The 22,837-nt window shown below is 38.7% G+C and overlaps 1 protein-coding gene across 3 annotated transcripts in view; it reads right to left on the minus strand.

Moving 5' to 3' along the window:
• Nucleotides 1-17,890: 17,890 nt before the first annotated feature.
• The window catches only part of LOC139155347 (centrosome-associated protein 350-like), a 118,415-nt gene continuing 113,468 nt past the window's right edge, over nt 17,891-22,837 (minus strand). For all 3 annotated transcript variants that reach the window (XM_070730482.1, XM_070730481.1, XM_070730483.1), the window contains exon 38: nt 17,891-22,459. In XM_070730482.1, coding sequence (XP_070586583.1) covers nt 22,301-22,459 — 159 coding nt within the window. In that variant the 3' untranslated portion in view covers nt 17,891-22,300. The remainder of the gene's footprint in view (nt 22,460-22,837) is intronic.

The raw sequence follows: 22,837 nt of genomic DNA on the forward strand, positions 1-22,837 counted from the left end.
TTGCAAAGCATGTTTTTTCAGTACGTTTCAACACATTTAATCAAAAGACAGTATTTTTTTCCTTGTGTTCTAAATATGAAAACAGACATTACAGTGTCCACCCAAGGCCTTAGCTGAATCACAGACAAAAAATTGTTGTTATTTTTTGCTTTTAGTGTGGTTCTTATATTGTTCAGCTTGACTGGCTGGGAAATTTTGGGAATTGAAGTCCACATATCCATTTCACGTATTAATAACCATGTTTATACCTATATCTGTTTCCTAGCACATGCTTGACAAAATAAAATAAAAAATAAAAATATCTTAAAGACATTACATTTGAGAACCATTGATTTAGACTAAAAATAGTCCTCGATTTAACAATCACAATTGGGACTAGAATTTTGATCATAAGTGGTGAAAGTTGTAAGTTAAGGCACCCATGTGACGGGGCCGCTTTTACTGCCATTTTTGCAATAGCCATTAAGAGAATTGGGCAGTCACAAGTGTGAGCCCATTCTTCTGAATGGACCTTTCTTTGCTGAAAACTGGCACAAACCATTGCAAATCACAATAATGTGATTGTGAGTACTGAAACCAGTCACAAATATGAACTGGTTGCCAAGGGCTTCTGGGTCATTGAACCAGAAATGCTTTATGGGCTGTAAAGCACCCTTTCCAAGGCCATAGCAACACGTAATGGTTGTTAAATGACTGGTCATAAGAGCTATCTGAAGAGTATGAAAAGCCTTCCTATTATAGGAGGCTTTTAAGAAGAGTCTGGACAGCCAGACCCATGATGGTAAACCTATGACATGCGTGCCACAGGTTGCTGTTCTGCCGGCGTGTTTCAACCGTCTGTAATTACAGGGTAATTAGTCCAGGAAGATACACACCACACGATAAAAGGAAAACCCAAAGGTTTTTATAAACAGAAAAACAGAAACAGCTCCCTTTTTAAATGTCAAAGGGATTTTCTGGTACACACAAGGTACAGGTTAAATCACCCAATAACTGGGAAATTGAGTCCAATTCTAAAGTCCAGAGAGTCCACACACAATCTTGAACAGCACAAAAACCACGATCTTGACGAAACAACGAATCAGATAAACTGCCATGAGGCTAAAACACCGGGCTGCACTTTTATTTCTCGCACTAATTACAGCAGCCCCACCCAACCACAGGTGGCCTCATTTTCTCTTGTAATAATCCTTCAGTTGTTGTCTCCTATGCATCCCTCTACGCATGCGTGGATGTGTCATTTATTCTTGTTCAGAATCCAGGGATGATACAGATGATTGATCTCCTCCCGGGCTGTCTGCCAAACTCCCCTCTTCCCTGTCACTCATGCTTCCTTGGTCAGAGGAGGCTTCGTCGGCAGATTCTATTGGGAGCAAAACAGGCCTGCGGTATGTGGATGTTTCCCCCACATCCACCTGCACATTCCTTGGGGCAGGAGCTGGGGCAGAGCTAACCACAACAGGTTGCATACAGAGCTATATCTGAGAGCACCCAAGGCATTGGCCTATTTCAGTCCAGAGTGTGCACTGGCCAGCTGATTTTTGACCTTCCAGAGGGTGGTGGAGGCTTCAAGACAGCCCAACAGAAGTTTGTTTCTAAGCTTCTGGTAGGCCCATTGGACCTATTTTCACCATCCACAGGGTCTGGAGGCCTATTGGATGTTTGAAGGCTTCAGTGAGGCCTGCATGCATGTGGGGGAAAGCAGTGGGGGTGGAGAGGGCATTGCATTATGGGTGTGGGAACGGGTCATCATCATCATCATCGTCATCATCATCATTATCCTGAAACAAGTATTATGAGGGAAAGCTTTCTGTGTACAAAGCTGCTTTTCCTCCTCCTATTGCAAACTATGATGACAACTGAAGAGTTGGGAACAGTTTTGCAACCAAATATTTTGTCAAAATAATAGCTGTTGTCATGTTTGCAAGGGGTTTTTTCCCCTTTGGGTGGAATGGCAAGGATGAGGAAGATGGGGAAATGAATTCTGAATAATGCCGATACTGGAAATAGGACGCTTGAATTTCCTTGGAAGGGAGAGAATATTGATTACCTCGAAACCTGGAACAAGGAGGAAGAGTGTGGCAAGAGTTTCTATCAGTTCATTTGTGAGCCCAACCATGGTAATAGATTGCTCTCAAACCACAGCTGGTCCAGAATGCAGTTGTGTAAATCAGTGTTTCCCAACCTTGGCGAATGCTGGCTAGGGAATTCTGGGAGTTGAAGTCCAAATATCTTCAAGTTGCCAAGGTTGGGAAACACTGGTGTAAATGATTATGATGGACCAGCCTTAGTGTAACAACCTGCACTGATTTTTAATCAGGTTCCAGGTGCAATTCAACCAGTTATTGTCTATAAAGCCCTCTCTGGGGCACACTGGGTAGATATTTGTAGGACTGCTTCTGTCCAATGAGACTTGTGTCCCATCAGGCCCAGAGACATGCCTGAAAACTGCCTTCCCTCTTGAGATCTGCATACCTGACCCTCCTTGCCTTAAAGAGAGCCTTGAAGATGTGGCTTTTTCTCCAAGAACCGAGCCAGGTTGTCCTGTATGCCAAACATTGAATCTAAGTCATCTTTGCCAAATGTTACAGTTTCTTCTCCCGGAATGACTAGTTTATTTCTGTGTGATTTGCTAGCCAGCAACACCTCAGGAAGCACCAGTATCTTTCAATTTTAAATAAATCACAGTAGACCCATAAAAAAGATTTCACTCAGATGAGGCTGGTTACACTGTTCTAGGTAGGTTTCAGCAGGATTGGACCAGTTATGGAGAACCGGTAGTGGAAATTTTGAGTAGTTTGGAGAACCAGTAAATATCACCTCTGACTGGTCCCATCCCCATCTACTATCTGCCTCCCGAGTCCCAGCTGATCGGAGGGAAATGGGGATTTTGCTGTAACCTTCCCCTGGAGTGGGGAGGGAATGGAGATTTTACAGTATGCTTCCACTGCATACCACCAAACCACACCCACCAAAACATGCCACACCCAGTGTTCTGCCGGGGTCTCTGGTATGAGGCTCCCGAAAATTCAAGGGTACAAATTTCACACACACACACACATTTGAAAATTCAAAACAATGTTCTTTATCACAAAATTCAAAATAAACTAAGCTCTCTTTTTGTATTGCAAAGAGCACTTGTCCCAAAACAACATAGTAGTCTGTACAATTCCCTTAATCAGTCCTTAAGTACTTAGCTTGCAGCTGTGAAGAAACGTCACAGCCCTTCTTCTTCCGTGAAGTGAAACACACACACACTTTGCTCTGCTTTGGTTTCAAAGTTGTGAAAAATCAACAAACAAAGTCCGGAAACAGCAAGGGAGTCCTGAAGAACAACGATCAGATAATCTTCCACAACGGCCAAACCCACACGCTGCTATTTATATCAGCAGCATTAATTACTGGAGCCCCACCCAAACACAGGTGGCCTCTCTTATCTCCTGTAATATGTCCTCAATTGGTCTCTTCTATGCATGGGCCCAAGTCTTCCGCATCCAAATCGACCGAAGATAATGGAGATTGACTTCCTGGGCTGTGTGCCAAGCCCCCCTCTTCCAAGTCACTCCCACCTTCTTCTTCGTCTGAGGAAACTGAACTACCTTATTCTGTCAGCAATAAAACAGGCCTATGACATGTTGAAGTTTCCCCGGCATCCACCTCCACATTCCCTGGGGCAGGAGCTGGGCCAGAGCCAACCACAACATCCACCAAGCCATGCTCACAGAACCGGTAGTAAAAAAAATTGCATCCCACTACTGGCTCTAAAGCTGTTCTGAACCACCACAATTTGTTGTGTATGGTTAAAATCAGTATATAGTTTAATTTAATTTTTTCAGTTGCCATTTTTATAACTCAATTTAAATTTGTGTCTGTAAGTATCTTTCAACACGTGATGCTTGAGATAGTGTTGTTGTTACAAATATATACCAGTAATCTGTTAGCAGAATACTATATTATCATGTACGGTATTTTTTTCCCAGGAAATCCAATGGCATTATTATTTTTTTGTTCCAGATGCTAAGGGAGTGTTAAAGCTTTTTGCTTCAGTTTTCCTGTATGATCAATTGCAGGTAATATTTGCAAGTAATCTAAATCAAATATTATTTGCTTGATTTAGATACTATTTTTCTATTTAAAACATTCCAGGGTGGATGAGTTTTTTAATAACCACGTTTATTATTGAATAATGTTATCAGGCAAAGATGGACATGAATGGAAGTGGTCTTTAAAAATGAAAGAATCCCAGTAATTTCAGGAACACTTCAATATATTTTAACTGCAAGTGATATGAAATTTCCATTCGCTGTTGTGGTTAGCTCTGGCCCAGCTCCTGCCCCAATGACTGTGGATGTGGGGGAGACATCCACATGCTGCAGGCCTGTTTTGCCCCCACTAGAATCTGCTGATGAAGGCTCCTCTGACCAAAAGACATGAGTGACAGGGAGGAGGAGAGTGGGGCAGACAGCTCAGAAGGAGATCAATTATCTAGCTCCTCCTTGGATTCAGAACAAGAGTTAATGATACAGCCACGCATGTGGAGAGCGATGCATAGGCAACAACAACTGAGAGATTATAAAAGAAAATGAGGCCACCTGTGGTTGGGTGGGGCTGTGGTAATTAGTGAGGCTGCTATAAATAGCAGCATGTGGGTTTGGCCATTGTGGAGGATTATCTGATCATTGTGTTTCATGACTGCTTTACTGACTTTGACCTTTTGTTTGCTGATTTTTCCCCGCTTTGAAACTAAACCAGAGCAAAGTGTGTTTCACTTTGTGAAAGAAGAAGGACTGTGAATTACCTCACAGCTGCAAGCTAAGTATCACAGAACTGATAAGGGACTTGTACCAATTACCAGTTTGTTTGGAGACCAGTGCTCTTTGCTATATCAAAAGGGGGCTTAGTTTAAGTGAATTTTCATTATAAAGAACATTGTTTTGAATTTTCAAACGTGTGTGTGTCTGAAATTTGTACCTGTGAATTTTTGGGAGGAGTCTACCAGAGAGCCTGACAGAACATTCGCCAGGATGTCTTTTCCTGATAGCTTCCCATCCAAATAGTACTGTAACTAGTTGTCTCTTTGCTTAGCTTTTTTTTTTTGAGATCAGTCAAATTCTGCCAGGCACTGCCACCTGGTGAATCTCTTAAAATATCTAGTAGGTTTTATTAAAAAAGCAAGCATAAATAGATGCCAAAGTGGAATGATTACAATCTGAAATTACCTAGATACTATATACATAATGACACCACAAAAGCCATTTATATTTTGTACATCATCGTGGAAGTTATCAGTCAGACCATGGCTCGATATGGTCCTTGCATTTTGAGAAACTGGATGATAAAGGAAGGTCCACCTGCAACAATCCGAGCTGGAAGGGTACTGAGCGGACAGTTCTCAATGCTCATTATAGATAGTTTGCACTGCCACCTGGTGAATCTCTTAAAATATCTAGTAGGTTTTATTAAAAAAGCAAGCATAAATAGATGCCAAAGTGGAATGATTACAATCTGAAATTACCTCAGTTCTTGAATATTTATAGCCTCCTCATTCATTCAGTCCCTGAATCAATGCAAAAGTTGTGACTTGCATTTCAGTGATTGGTTAGGCTTAACATGTTCTAAATTAGCCATGGTGGTTTGTAATGCAAGCGGTTTATGGTTAGTATTGTTATGAATTCAGCCTTTGGGACTGAGTCAATAAATTGTGATTAAAAGAAACCAGTTAAAATATTCCATCCAAGAAAATACATATAAAACTCTATACTATTTTTAAATAAAGCTCATTGTGATTTAATGCAATAACCTAAAATTTGTAAACATAGCCACTATGTCCATAACTTTTCCTCTCAGAGGAAGTTTATAGTTGAAACATACAGTATGAATTAGGTGCAAATTTTGTGTGGTATGTTTGTAAATATGAAAGATTTTCCCCAGTGCTCAGTGAAAGCCATATGGAATTAATTTTAAAAATAAGCGGTACAAATTTCTTGTGTCTAAAAATGCTCTTAGAAAAAGAAATTCATGCTAAGGAATCTAGTCCGAGATCTCTCATGAATAATTTTCATTTCAGTCATGGGCTTGCTATAAAGTAACATAAAACTGCAAATTTACAACTGGTAATTTTAGCTATAAAATGTAAAAAAAAATGATGGATATGTCTACTACCCTGAAATGTATATATTAAGACTATATAGAAGAAAGCGCTACTTCATAAAAATATACATTACTTTGATGTCTAAACTTCACAGATAGAAAATCAATGTCAATAATTTTATAAAATAACAACTAGCAGGAAAGAAAATTGCTGTACAGAAATGGACTAAGCTCAAAAATATAAAAATAATGATAGCACTACTAGTGTAAAATATGAACATTTCTAAAAGTTCTGGTCCCACTTTGGGCACACAGCCAGCCAGAGATTTGTCCACACAGTCTCAAACATGATTGAACAGAAGAAAAAATCTTGTACATAGGGCTCAAGATTAATATTACGATTATAATGGCTATGATATAGAGCCAATTGACAGTAATAAAAATTAAAACCTAAAGGATTTAGATAGTGACACGCAGATGCCAAAGTATAGTTTCTTATAGTAGCTTCTGCTCTGGAAATCTCACACTACTTAGCAGAGCTTACAAAACTTTCGCCAGACCCATCCTCGAATACAGCTCATCTGTTTGGAACCCATATCGCATCTCAGGCATTAACACCCTTAAAAATGTTCAAAGATACTTCACAAGAAGAACCCTTCATTCCTCCACTTGAAACAGAATATCCTACGAAACTAGACTTACAATCCTGGGCCTTGAAAGATTAGAACTACGACACCTTAAACGTGATCTAAGTATTGCCCACAAGATCATATGCTGAAATGTCCTGCCTGTCAAAGACTATTACAGCTTCAACCACAACAACACAAGAGCACACAACAGATTCAAGCTTAATATTAACCGCTCCAAACTTGACTGTAAAAAATATGACTTTAGTAATCAGGTTGTCGAAGCGTGGAACTCCTTACCGCCCGGACTCTATAGTATCATCCCCTAACCCCCAACATTTTACCCTTAGACTATCCACGGTTGACCTCTCCAGATTCCTAAGAGGTCAGTAAGGGGCGTACATAAGCGCACTAGAGTGCCTTCCGTCCCCTGTCCTATAGTCTCTCCTATATCTCATATTTCTTCTCTACTATATCCTCTATAACATTCATTGTGTATTATTGTGTATTGGACAAAATAAATAAAAATAAATAAATAAATAAATAAAAAGTTTCACCTTTTAATCGAGAGAGAGAGAGAGAGAGAGAGATTGAATCAATTTTGATTGCTGGTAATTGACTAATTTTAGAAGTAGTTTGTTACTGCCTTCTTTCTACAGTTAAGATAGAGGTCACCTCGCTGACTTCATGCCTAAGGTGGGAATAGAACTCACAGTCTTCCGGTTTCTAGCCTGGTGTCCTTGTCAAGAACAAACTGTCTCTCTCAATTGCCATGATTAGTTAATTGAAATAGTTGGCAAAGGAGAAAAATGTATTCACATTTAAACTCCCTAGTCTCATAAAGCGTCAACTCAGGTGACAACATTTGAATCATTTCTAAAATATTGATTACAAATTATTCTTTCAAAAATGTATTTCTGATACATTCATGCACGTTCCATTGTGGTTACCCAAATCCCAAAATATGTGAAATGTAGTAATACAAACAATGTTGAAAGATCCATTATGCCACATTCTTACCATCCTTGTGACATGGGTCGAGTGTATTTTGAAAAGAGTGTTTTGCAGTTCAATTGTTTGCTTGTTATAGATTAGTCAGGTTGCCAGCTTGCAATCTCCCCATGTCTTATTCCAGCCTTCTCCAAGACATCTGTGGTCCACAAATTTCCTCTACCTGGGCCATGACCTGCTCTTGTTAATTGTGCACTCTTTCCTGGACCTTGGGAACTTTGAGCCAACTAATTAATACCCAAGCTAGTCCTTCAACATCTCATCCCAGCCATTGTGCTCATGGGTCTTGTTAACCCTTGTTCATGCATCTTGTCTTTCCTAGGCTGTGTTGATTACTTCGGAATATTACTCCCTAAGACTCCACCTCAAGCAATTCTGCCTGACAGGTTCTGCCAGAGGTAGGAAGATAGAATTTTTTAGTGGCAATTAAAATGTCAAAAGTTGAAAAGAAGTTAAGGTAAGTCTTTTGCCGCCTTACAACTGGTTTCACTGGGAAGTGTCTACCTGACAGTAAGCATCTACAACAGAAAACTACTATGCTTTTACCCAAAGAGGCCACACAGTATTCAGGAACTATCCTATGTTATGGCACGCACAAAGGGATAAATAGGTGAGAACTTGAAATATTAAACTGAAACCTAACATTTTAAACCTCACTTTAAAATAAAAGTAAGCAGGGAAAGTACCTGATCAGGGGAAATAATAGGTGGTGGTGGGGGGGACTTTTAGGGTTTTGAAATATTGTTGTTCTTTTTTATTTTAAATATCTGTCCATTGGAAGGAAAGCAATTGCTGTTTTTCTACTGGAAAATAAATGTGGAAAGAACATGATGGTTTGCTGTTCAAACTCAATATTTTGCAACCTGTTGCTATAAGGCCTCAATTCACACAAGTTTTTTTCAACTTAGAGTCAATATTATGAGCCTAAGATAGGAGCAGCTTAATAGTATGCTCCATCTTGTTCTTTATAAATAATTCATATGAGTGCATAAGTTTGGAGGGTATTTTAAGTAAAAAATACATTTGCTTTAGGTGATGAATAATTATGTTTTCAAAAATCAGATCTTGTGATTTCTGATTACATGACAGTGTAATCACATTACATCTGATTACAGTCAATGAAATAAAATGTGTGCACATTTTGATTATAACACAGAAAGTTTCAGAATAAAATTGCAAGATGTTTTTTAAAAGTGTGGATATGCCTCAACTAGCACCAGCAGTATTGATAGCACTTAGACTTATATACCACTTCATGGTGCTCTATTGCTCTCTCTAAGCAGTTTACAAAGTCAGCAAATTGCCCTCCAACAATCTGGATCCTCATGTTACCGAACTCAGAGGTATGGAAGGCTGTGTCAACCTTGAATTAGTCAGAATCAAACTGCTGGCAGTCGGCAGAATTAGCCTGCAATACTGCATTCTAACCACTGGGGCAACACAACTCCTCTATCCACTCTGAATCTAATGGTTTTCTTTTTAAAATTGATGTCTGCTGAAAAATGGGCAACTTGTGGGTGATTTTGTTAGGACTCAGAAGCTATGCAATGTTGCTCTTGTTAGGACTTAAATGTGAAATCCCAAAGTTATAAGCTTGTAATAAGCCATGGTGGCGCAGTGGTTAGAATGAAGTACTGCAAGCTACTGCTGACTGCTGGCTGCCAGTTCAGCAGTTTGAATCTCACAGGCCCAAAATTGATTCAGCCTTCCATGAGGACCCAGATTGTTGGGGGCAATATGCTGACTTAGAGAGAGCTGTCAAGCACTGTGAAGCAGTATAGAAGTCTAAGTGTTGTTAGGACTGTCTATAACTGTTGAGTGGCAATATATTGACTGCAGGTGTTGCGGACTGTCACAAGAGGAAGCTAGAGTTCATAGCTTATTTCTCCAAGTTACCCTCTTTGTTTCTCTTTGCCTAAGCTATTCAAGGTTAATGGCTACTCACTGTTAGATTTGCTCTGCAATTCTCTGCATGCTCTGTATCGTAGTCATGTATTATAGCTAAAATATGTTTAGGCTTGATATTTTTGTTTGCTGATTATGGCAAAGACAACTGGTAAGAAAGACTATGTACTTAGTAATATTTGGATTGTTATTCTGACTTATTGTGTAAATGACTTTAGACTGTTTATAGGAATATGTTATTTCTCTAATTCAAGTTAGTACAGTGATACCTCGTCTTACAAACTCCTCATCATACAAATTTTTTGAGATACAAACCCGGGGTTTAAGAATTTTTTGCCTCTTCCTCCAAACTATTTTCACCTTACAAACCTAAGCCGTCGCCACTGGGATGTTTTGGGCTTGCATGCATTAATCGCTTTTCCATTGATTCCTATGGGAAACATTGTTTCATCTTACAAACTTTTCACCTTACAAACCTCGTCCCGGAACTAATTAAGTTCGTAAGACAAGGTATCACTGTATATCTGTGTGTGGCTGAGTAGTTATTCACAACTAATCTCAATCTAAACATTTCTCTGTTGTTAATCTTGGTAAACAAGGATTATTTTGCTATTGTCTGGGACATAGAAAAAAGAAGTAACAAACCACTTCAACACTATGGCCAAAAAAATTTCATGGTTGCTCCTTCATTCTTGGAAATAACTGAACTAAATTTGTATAACCTGGCTTTCTTCAAAAGGATAGTTGTCTTCAGATACTGGCAGTATACTTCACTATTTATCCTATTCTCTTTTGAGTTATTATAAAATGACTTTGCCTCCAACACTGTCTGTACAATATAATTACATTAATAATAATAATAATAATAATAAAACTTATACTCTGCCCAACTCTGGGCTGCTCACAAGAATCAAACAAATAAATTACAATAAGATTAAAAAGATAAAAACAATACAGAGGCATATTGAAGCCATCTAAATGTTATCACAAAAGCCTGAAAAGGAGGGACGTTCTCTTGATCAGATGTATCTTTGGGTTGGAACTGGCTGAGAAATAACACATTTTTAATCATTACATTTTAAGCGTTACATCGTTGGGCACCTTAGATATGGCAGTATGGCAACCATGCAAAGTGTTGTTCTCGTTTGACTAAATAAGTTATTTTGGGGGTGTGTGGAAATAAATTTCTGCCCCATCCCCTCCTGACAAGCTACAACTCCTGCATTAAACCATACTACTGAAATCGCCCTGTCAAGCCAAGAGAAACAGTAAGATGTAGTAGGTTTTCTTTAAGTGTAGCATATGATATGAATACAGCAGTTGTTTGGTCAGCCAGGATTAATGCTGTGGAAAGCCAGACACCAACAGTTCTGTGCCACTTTGAAACCAACTGCAGAGGGCTGTTTACCCAGCCAGCAGAACTGAACTCATTTATTTGCAGTTCAACTTCAAGGTAGTCCTCAAGCTGCTCTGAAAGGCCCTTTATTTATTTAAAACCAGCCATCTCTACTGGAGGAAGTTCTGTCCTCAAGAGAAATGTAAGCTTATGGGCTTTGCAGCTCCACCTTCAAACCAAAGGGAACAAACAGAGAAGAAAGTGCTAAGAGTGCTTTATGCTGTAAGCCACCCAGAGTCACTTTAAAAATGAGATCAGTGGAAAATGAATTTCATAACATTTAGACAGACAAACAAACAACAACCCACCCACCCACCCACCCACCCACCCACCCACGAAACAATAAAAACTTTCTTAGGCTTCCTTTCTTCTTGAGAAGCCAGTGAAGGTTGGATCCACTATCTGGCTTGTACAAGCAGTCCTTGACTTGTAAGCACAATTGAGCTCAAAATTTCTGTTGCTAAGTGAGACATTTGTTAAGTGAATTTTGCCCCATTTTACAACCTTTCTTGCCACAGTTGTTAAGTAAATCACTGCAGTAGTTAAGTTAATGATGTGATTGTGGTCTTCCCATTGGCTTTGCTTGTCAGAAGGTCTCAAAAGGTTTAACAGATTAACAGAGTTGGAAGGGATCTTGCAGGTCACCCATTCCAACTTCCAAGGAGACTCTACATCTACCTCCACCTAGGATCGAACTCACAACCTCCTGATTGTGAGGCATGAGCTCCACCTCTAGGCTACAGTCCTCCAGACACTGCAACCAGTATATTTTAAGCCACCTAAAGTCTCTGGGGAGATGGGCGACATACAAATCAAATCAAATCAATCAATCAAACAAAAAAACCCCATCATATATATGAGTCACTTGCAAAGCATCTCAATTTTCATCATGTGACCCCAGGGATGCTGCAACAGCTGTAAGTGTGAAAAATGGTCATTACTTGCTTTTTTCAGTGCTGTTGTAACTTTGAACAATCACTAAATGAATCGTTTTTAACTCGAGGACCAACCTGTATTTTTCTTCCTTGATTTCTTTTTCTTGACGATGGGGCAGTCTGAACTTACAGAAAGGAGAATTCTGTTTTAAGATGCAGTTATAACTCTTAGAGCAGCTACAGGTGCCTTTTTGGTCTCCCTTAGAGGCCTGAAAAAATAGGGACCATTTTAATAAATAAGATTCAGGATGCACACACAGATATTTTTTCTTTCTTTTTAAACTGTTGCTATCCCCCACTATATTATTGGTGTGTTGAAAAGAGTTCTTATGAAGAAGAACCTGACTCAGGAACACAACTTTTGACAGGTATTTGCAGTTATCCTCCAACCTGCAACATTAAACTATATTGATCTTTATTTGCCCTAATTCTCAGCTGTTATAGTCCAAGACTGGGGAAGACTGATTTGGAGCTTTCCATTGCGCCTTCTTGTTGAAATGTGAAGATGTTTTGAAGATGAAGGTTGCTCCCTGCTGCATTTTCAGATAGCTGAGAATACAAGGTAGCAAGAATAAAACCTTCATGTGGGCTAACTTCTCCAAATGGATTCCGTCTGCACCAAAGTCAGAAGCTGGTTTTCAGCCAAAGAACATTCCAAGCTAGGCTAAAAATCTTGGCTGCAGCTGTTGCTTTTTCTTGCAGATTTGAAACCAACCTTTGCTCTTCTATGTGATTTAAACCCTGGCATCTTAACCCACAATATAGCTGCTGGGGACATCTCTACAAAAGGATCCCCCCACCTCCCTAAAGAATTCAAAATATCTCTTTTGTTCCCTGTAGAGATAAGAGATAGAAATTGAAAACAAGTATCAGTGACTTCATTATTCTTTCTCTTGCTAGAATGCCATGGAGTGAAGGCAAAAGTATATACAGTACAAGATTTGCATTTGCCCTAAGGAAGGGGGGAGGCCAGGGAGGAGCACGCAATGTGGCACAATCTCTGTTCCTTTAATATGCACATTTTGACATGGCAGTCTGTACAATAGAGGCAGAGTTTGTCATTCTGATTAATCCTCTGGTTCGAAAGGACACTTCTGGTAGTAAATGTTCTCCCAGGAAAATAAATCCATCTGATTAGCTGCTAATAACTATTATTCTCTGGATAGTGTTCAGATGAAAATCCTTCACCAGTAGCCGGGTAGTTTCCTTGGAAACCTCAGAAATAAAGTATGAAGTAGCAAATTCAATGATTGTCTTTTAATATCTGATTTTCAGGATACTTCTCATCAGTTTCATTTACCATAACTCATAATCAGCTACTTCTGTCTGCATTTTAAACTGCCAAACCAGAGTTACAGAGGTACAAATTTATAGAATAGAATAGAATAGAATTTTTATTGGCCAAGTGTGATTGGACACACAAGGAATTTGTCTTGGTGCATATGCTCTCAGTGTACATAAAATAAAATATACATTTGTCAAGAATCATGTGGTACAATACTTAATGATTGTCATAGGGGTCAGATAAGCAATGAAGAAGCAATATTAATAAAAATCTTAGGATATAAGCAACAAGTTACAGTCATACAGTCAACATGGGAGGAAATGGGTGATAGGAATGATGAGAAAAACCAGTAGAATAGAAGTGCAGATTTAGTAGAAAGTCTGACAGTGTTGAGGGAATTATTTGTTTAGTAGAGTGATGGCGTTCGGAAAAAACTTCTTGTGTCTAGTTGTCTTGGTGTGCAGTGCTCTGTAGCGACGTTTTGAGGGTAGGAGTTGAAACAATTTCAGGATGTGAGGGGTCAGTAAATATTTTCCCCGCCCTCTTTTTGACTCATGCAGTATACAGGTCCTCAATGGAAGGCAGGTTGGCAGCAATTGTTTTTTCTGCAGTTCTGATTATCCTCTGAAGTCTGTGTCGGTCCTGTTGGGTTGCAGCATCAAACCAGACAGTCATAGAGGTGCAGATGACAGACTCAATGATTCCTCTGTAGAACTGTATCAGCAGTTCCTTGGGCAGTTTGAGTTTCCTGAGCTGGCGCAGAAAGAACATTCTTTGTTGTGCCTTTTTGATGATGTTTTTGATGTTAGGTGACCATTTTAGGTCTTGAGATATGATAGAACCTAGAAATTTGAAGGTCTCTACTGTTGATACTGTGTTGTCTAGTATTGTGAGAGGTGGAAGGGTGGAAGAGTTTCTCTTAAAGTCTACCACCATTTCTACGGTTTTGAGTGTGTTCAGTTCTAGATTGTTCTGGTCACACCACAAGGATAGTTGTTCAACTTCCCGTCTGTATGCGGATTCATCATTGTCTCGAATAAGTCCGATCACTGTTGTATCATCTGCAAACTTCAGTAGTTTAACAGATGAATCATTTGAGATGCAGTCATTAGTGTGTGTGTGTGTGTGTGTGTGTGTATGTATGTATGTATGTATGTATGTATGTGTATATAATGTATGTGTATTTCGGCCAAAATAAGGCCGAAATAGATCTATCCTAGTCTCCCTTAATTTTCAAAAAAATTCAGCTTAAACATGTGACACATATAGATAGAATTGTCGGCTATCAATAAAATTAACTGCCTTACATTTTGTGATTCGACACAAAATGTAACCCTTCCCTGGTACAGAGCTGAAGGGATTGGATACTGTAGCCTAGAGGATAATTCTCTGCCTTACAAGGCAAAGGTTGCAGGTTCAAGTCCCAGTGGGTATGGCTAGCTGATGAGGCCAAAATAAGGCCAAAATAGATCTATCCTAGTCTCCCTTAATTTTCAAATTCAGCTTAAACATGTGACACATATAGATAGAATTGTCGGCTATCAATAAAATTAACTGCCTTGGAAATGGCCCTGGGTTGGACCGAGAGGCAAAAAAGGAGCTGTGATGTTCCTTCAATATACCAAGGTGATTCGACACAAAATGTAACCCTTCCCTGGTACAGAGCTGAAGGGATTGGATACTGTAGCCTAGAGGATAATTCTCTGCCTTACAAGGCAAAGGTTGAAGGTTCAAGTCCCAGTGGGTATGGCTAGCTGATGAGGCCAAAATAAGGCCGAAATAGATCTATCCTAGTCTCCCTTAATTTTCAAATTCAGCTTAAACATGTGACACATATAGATAGAATTGTCGGCTATCAATAAAATTAACTGCCTTGGAAATGGCCCTGGGTTGGACCGAGAGGCAAAAAAGGAGCTGTGATGTTCCTTCAATATACCAGGGTGATTCGACACAAAATGTAACCCTTCCCTGGTACAGAGCTGAAGGGATTGGATACTGTAGCCTAGAGGATAATTCTCTGCCTTACAAGGCAAAGGTTGCAGGTTCAAGTCCCAGTGGGTATGGCTAGCTGATGAGGTCAAAATAAGGCCGAAATAGATCTATCCTAGTCTCCCTTAATTTTCAAATTCAGCTTAAACATGTGACACATATAGATAGAATTGTCGGCTATCAATAAAATTAACTGCCTTGGAAATGGCCCTGGGTTGGACCGAGAGGCAAAAAAGGAGCTGTGATGTTCCTTCAATATACCAGGGTGATTCGACACAAAATGTAACCCTTCCCTGGTACAGAGCTGAAGGGATTGGATACTGTAGCCTAGAGGATAATTCTCTGCCTTACAACGCAAAGGTTGCAGGTTCAAGTCCCAGTGGGTATGGCTAGCTGATGAGGCCAAAATAAGGCCGAAATAGATCTATCCTAGTCTCCCTTAATTTTCAAATTCAGCTTAAACATGTGACACATATAGATAGAATTGTCGGCTATCAATAAAATTAACTGCCTTGGAAATGGCCCTGGGTTGGACCGAGAGGCAAAAAAGGAGCTGTGATGTTCCTTCAATATACCAGGGTGATTCGACACAAAATGTAACCCTTCCCTGGTACAGAGCTGAAGGGATTGGATACTGTAGCCTAGAGGATAATTCTCTGCTTTACAAGGCAAAGGTTGCAGGTTCAAGTCCCAGTGGGTATGGCTAGCTGATGAGGCCAAAATAAGGCCGAAATAGATCTATCCTAGTCTCCCTTAATTTTCAAATTCAGCTTAAACATGTGACATATATATATATATATATATATATATATATATATATATATATATATATATATATAAAATAATACAATTTGGTGCATAAATAACTGCACAAGAACATAAGCATATGAAGTTATTTGCTGATAATACTGTATCTATAATGGCTCAGCCTAAAGAGCTTTTAACATGGCTGATGGAAGCATGCACAACTATGTGGTTCAATGTCAGATTACTAAATAACTGGCATAGACAAATTCTAACAACAGGCCAAGAATTAAACTCATGAAACTTGAGTTAAGAGAACAAGGTTGCCTACATCCTCTGAATTTCAGACTGTATTATCTCACGAATGGAATGTGTGACTGTGTCCCAGGAGAATATTGCAGGATCCAATCTGTGTCCTGTCACCAAGACCAGAGGTTTTGCCTTCCGAGCTTTCAGGCTTATGATGGAGCCCATCTTCAGGGAACTTTTCTCATTTTATATACTGTCTGCTGCTTATAACAAACAAGTTTGTTTTAGCAACATTTCTCTATTTATTAATGTAAGCCATGATTAGTAAAGAAGACTCAGAATATTGACTAAGAATATGACTTGTTTGCGTGGCCCGGTTTCTAGCATGACACGGCCCATGCTGGTCCACGGCTTGGGGACCTCTGGCTTGGTGCTATTGTGTTTCTTTTCTACACTTAAGGAACCTCAAGTGGCAACTGAGAATAATCCTTGCTAATATTAGTAAACACATCTTTCGCACATAGGAGAATGCATTATTGAGGGCTGAAATCAAATATTTTAATGTTGGAATGCTCAGAGGCATTTATTTGATTTTCGAAACACAATACTGGATTAATTAGACACTGACTTGATCAAGAAAACAACCTTGTCCCCGGTGAATATTTTTGAAGGGAATTGAGAGCTAGATTTGTTGGGAGTGGTCCTCGACTGGGGCAGTGACTCACAGATTCTGAGGAGGATGAACCGGGTCCATCTTGGTATCCTAGGCCAGCGTTCATGACACTGAGTCAGATAGTGAGAGTGCGGGAGAGTTGGAACCTGAGGAACCTCCAGAGACTGTAGAAATCCCAATGATGGTAATGTCTGAGTCAGAGGAGGATGAGGACATTAAAGATCAGGAACCCCTATTAGATGCCCGGGTCAGAAGGTTTAGCACAGTGGTTCCCAACCTTTTTTTGGCCATGCCCCACCTAAGCATCTCTAAAATCCTGAGACCTCCCCCCCCTCACATATAATTCTTATTATTCAAAAAGTGAACTACTCACATGGAAGAAGCCTAAAAGGCTATTAACTAGGTTTCAACAAGGTTCCAATTGCCCCAAATTAAAATGAAATTGTCCCATGGTGGGGCAGGGCCCCCACGTTGGGAACCAGCAGACAGGAACAGCTTTATGGGAAAAGTTCTAGAAAACAGTCTATGGAAAAAAGTCTAGAGTTATTGCTCTAGGAAACAGTTGACCAGTCCTCACCCAGTCTGTATATAAGAGAGAAGTTCTGGGTAAAGAGGCATGGAGTTTCATTGTTTGTCATGGTGGAGGACTCACATCTGGAGTTCCCGAAGTGCCGGGCTGAGAAACTGCTGTGGCTCCTTTAAGAGTCATGCAGAGATGCCGATGAATGAGGGGAAAAAGTAACCTGGAGATCTGTAAGGGTCTGTGCGTGATTTACGGTTCTTATCTCAAGGGGCCCGCAGTTTGTTATCTCTTGATAATAGTTGAGCGGGGCCTTTGCCAGCATGAACTGAAAAATCTGCTTTTGTCTGTACAAAGCATCTTTAACTATATGAAAATGTTTGAATTGAATCCTTTGCTCATGGAGGCTTCTTTGTTCCAGTCCGGTAGGCCCAAAGCAGAACAAGATTTACTCAGAACAAACAGCATATGAACAAATGAACTTTATTTTAACAACTGATAAACTATTTGATAATTTATAAATCACTTTATTTACAGATTTTATTCTCTTAAAGTACATGTCAAAATAACAAAGGTATTTACATTGGTGTAAAGAGACTATACTGCTTTATTTTACATTTCAAAATTACATGAACCTTAACACCCTGTATTCTACCAAGCCGTACTACACAAAGAAGTGTGTACATTGGCTGGAATTGGCCTGGAAACCTATAAGTTACTTATATAAACACATAGGCAGGAACAATATTTGCACAGCACAGTGTGCAAGGAAGAATAGCTTCTCCAAGACAACTCTGCAAATGTACAGCAAAGGCTCGCCCAAAATGTTTTACTGCAATGTTATTAATGTATAGTTTTTACTCTTTATCCATGAGAATTTAAATTAATTCAGATGAGTTTTGCTTGTTTATATTGACAATGTACAATTTACAAAGAATTACTTTACAACTGTCACAACTGTTTTTGCTGCTGGAACAGAAGTCAATCAATTCTGATTAAATAACAAACTTGCTTGAAAAAAAAAGGCTTTACTGTGTGCAGTGACTTCAAAGGTCTCTGAATGCTGTGCTATGGTATTTCTTTAGTGAATACACACTTTTATTCAAGTATTGCAAAAAATGCTAAGGCCACGTTTTGTTTTTGTTTTTGAAGATCATCCATTTGTCCTCCTCCTGCTTGCCAAACAGGCCATAAAACCTTGCTGTTAAATTTTCTGAAATACTGGAGCACTGAAAAGGGGACAGGTTACAATCCCTGGAACATCTGTCCTATTAAAGCCTCCCTTTGAAGTAAATAGTGATTATACAACAGCACATAAAATAGTCCTTTTGGTGATCATTTTGCATTACAACTGAGCTTTAATAGAACTTCTTCAGGATTTTATCTTAAATCTATAGGTCAGGAACAGATTTGGAAATATTGTTGCTCTTTATGTTTGCATACATTTCCAGGTATGCAATTTTTCTCAAAAAATCATTGTAAAGTTTAAAGAATTAAAATTCATTTTAATACAGAATAAAGAGACTAACAGTCCTTATTTTCTAGCTGCCCTATTTTATATATTATTGATAGTGTTTTTCTCTAAAAAGTGAATTCTGATGGCTGAGTATAATATAATTTAATATATTCAGGATATACTCTACAAGACAATTTGTGATTCTTTGTCATAATTAAACTTCTCTATGCTTCTTAAATCCATTCTGAACTCTGATGGGAAAAGGACAACCTTTAAAGGATTCACTGAGCACTGTGTTAAAATTCACTTTCACATTTAGAATACACAATGATCATGCCTGTATTTGCATGCAAATAAAAAAACCAAAAATGTGAAATGACACTCAGGTATGTGAATTCATGAATTTGTGAGTGACAACAGCATATATTGCAGGTTTATACACACACACAGGATTTCTCAAAGTGAGCTAGAGGTATTATGGTCAATCTCTAAAAATGTTTTTAGGTGTGTTTTTCTAGAGTAGCTACATGGCCCTCCAATCTCACTTGCAGGAATAATTAAGCATGGTAGAAAACTATAAAAGTAGGTTGTTTCTGTGAGATGGTGCATAAATTGAATCTGGTAACCATAATCACTGAAATCAACAGGTATTTGAGCACAAGTCTACAGCCCTTTTTTATAATAGAGAACCTCAGTATAACTCTTCTCTATCAGGGAAAAAAACATAGAGGCATCAATATTTGGGGTCATTTGGATGGAGGCAGCAGAAAGAGGATTTGGGGAAGAATACATCCTTAATATGTCAGTGCAACGAGCAAAAGAAGGTTGCCCAGAACAGCTATTTAAGGCAAGTAGCTATACACTCTTTCACTCTCTTAACTCACATTTCTCATTTTGCAGACACCTTCTTCACCCAATCTATTCAATTGCAAGGTGTGATTAGATAATTACACTTGAGCCAAAAGGGAATTTCCTTCTCAAGAACCCCAGTGTTAACAGCCCTTAAGGGCCTACACCATACCAGCCAGATACCATACTAGAAATTGGGAAGCTTTGGTAACATGCAGTTCAGCCGTTAGGTCAATTTAGCTGAAACTTAGTTGGATGTGTGATATCAGTAGTGAAGCAGTCAAAAGTATATTTAACCTTTAAGGATAAAGTGAATTCACAGAATTATGCCACATACAGTTGTGGGACAGAAGAAAAAATGCCATATAAGGCCTGAATGGATTGCTCTTTCTGGTATATATGGATCTGGTGAGGGTTCCTTCACAGCCAAAATTGTCGCTAGAATATTCCTGGATTCATGCTCAAGTAATTGCTGCCTTGCAAAAAATGCTATAACAGCCACAGTTTAAATCTATACCATATTTTGGCCCCATTCCTTTAGATTGGTTGCAGTGCAACTTTTGCACCACGACTGATTAAACCAAGAAATCTGAGTTAAGCAATACACTGCATACACTATTCTATTGCTTTCATCACCTTGGACATGTCAATATTCTGTTTGATATATATATATATAGCTATAAGTTTAAGTTGGTGACTTCCCCAATCCTCTTTGCTTGGATATTCCCTTGATTCTCACATTTTAGCTATGTAGGTAGGCAAAAAATATGGATAACCCCAAAATGTCAAAACCTAAAACTGTTAGAAAATGGCCTCATTTATTTCAAAACAGGAAAAAATGGTAACTTTGCTTAGGTATTAAATATGCATTAAAAACATTCTGAGGTTCAGTATGAAAAATACTTAACTCATAGCAGCTTGCTCCACCAGATTTGTTTAAAGTTGGCATTTACATGCTAGAGTCTATGTGCTAATTATTCTGTCTTTTGTTCTGTTTAGCCCATTTAGGTATAATTAATCACCCCAAGTTTACAAATGTGATTCTGTCAACCCACCTATGAGCATTTCTGATTGTATGCCAACACCTTTTTTAATATATATTTTCTGGTTAAAATGAGCTATCTTGGTTGTGTGTTACTGTGCAAACAGCAAACAAGTCAAAAAAAGTTTCAAACGAGATCCACAAGAGAGTACTTCAAACATATACTGACTGGAAGACCAAGAAACTAAAGATGAAAGAAAAAAGGGCATAAATAGGCGCACAGTCTTTGGAATGCCTCCTCCTATGCTTTGGAATGCTGTCTCTGCTGGGATAGATTAACAGATTTTGAATCTACTCTGATTCAATGTTTCCTCAAGTAATCAAGATTTCAAATTAAGGCATCAGTAGTCAACCCTAGATTATTTTGTGTTCCCTGGAGAAAACTTTGGGGGTGGCGGGAGGAGGAATGGAGGCAGTATGAGCCACACTGGGTTTGCTCGTGGCCCACTCTAACAGTCATGGAAATCTTGGCAAAAGGCCTTTTGACATCCTATTTCCCTTTCCAAGTACATTAGTTTGATGTAACATGTACCTCTTCACAATCCGTTTCTACCTCACAGTGGGGAAAAACCCCCCATGCATTTGAATCTTTGAAGACTCTTGTCTCTGATGCATTTTTAGCCAATAGTATGACACCTCATTTTTATGAGACAGATGCATTCCTAATGTATAGATATTCTGATGTTTTAAATCCTTTAACAGTGCATTCGTAGAGCACCTGACAATGATTTTTAGGAGTTATAAAATAAGTTATAACAAATGTCACAAGCATAAAAAAATCAGGTCCAGAGTCAAGCACTGAGTATCACTCTCTTTGGTACATATACTCCTAACCCTAGCTATTCAAGTAATGGTTTCACCAGTACATTACAGTAAGGTGATAAGCAAGGGAGGAATCAAAGGGATCAATGGCCCATATTATGTAAGCATTTTTTCCTATCTCTCACATATTAAAATCCTGAGAGAATCCTGAGTACCATTTACTTAGGAGCAGCTGGTGGTTCACTGAGGAAAAAACAAATATAGTGGAAAATCAGAAACAATAGCCCAGATTAACCATTTAAGAAATGGAAATAAAAATTAAGTTGAAAAAAAGGAGTGTAACTCCTCAGATCCTCATGCATTAATCCAATGACAGAAAATCCATAACGAGACAAAAAGATTAAAATTACATTAGAGGGAGGAACAGATACTTGGTTGAACTGACATACATTGTTAAGACAGAAAACAGAGTTATAAATTACACATAAAACAAAGTAGAGCAGTTATTAAAATGAAGAATGTATACTAGTAACTTGAGTTTCCATTGTTGGGTTTTTGGTGCTCCATCCCAACCATTTTCAAACTGCCAATATTGAAAGAACAAATGCCAAGTATTATTGTACATACTGAATTGGCAAAAACATTTTGAGGAAGGGGGAAGCCTTTTTTGGAACAAATCCAGTGTAGGAGATCCAAAGGCAACACAGGAAGAGGGAACGTTGTATGACTTCTCAGCCAATCAATTTTGAAACAAAATATGGTCTGATGTTAGGCAGACAATTTCCGTTTTGCAAAGATCTGATTGAGGAGATCAATAGTCTCTCTAATTAAGGCCTCAAAAATCCCATCTGCTAGCTGCATCTTCACATACAGCTCATCTTCATCATAGTTCACCCACTGAGCCTCTTCTTCATGCAATTCTTGAATCTTAGAATTAGAAAGGGGAGGGAGAAAAGTCACCACTATTAATATACTACTCTGTAAACATATATAATAAAAATTATTATTGTAAATCCATCTAATCATCATTATATAAAAGTCACAGATTTTCAACGACTCACAGGAAAGAAAACAAATAATTTCTAGATATATTACAATTAAAACAAAAATTAAAAATAGGATGATATCACCACTTATGAAGTCGCTAAGAGTCAACACTAACTTTCAATCATTCAATCATTCAATCAATCAATCAATCAATCAATATCACTTATCATTAACTCTGGCCATTCCAGTAAGCCAGGCTTTGGTATGACTCAAATTCCACTGAAATTACTCATGTTACTTCTGAAGTGTTAGTAACTT

This window comes from Erythrolamprus reginae, unplaced genomic scaffold, assembly GCF_031021105.1.
Source record: "Erythrolamprus reginae isolate rEryReg1 unplaced genomic scaffold, rEryReg1.hap1 H_12, whole genome shotgun sequence".
Classification (NCBI taxonomy): domain Eukaryota; kingdom Metazoa; phylum Chordata; class Lepidosauria; order Squamata; family Dipsadidae; genus Erythrolamprus; species Erythrolamprus reginae.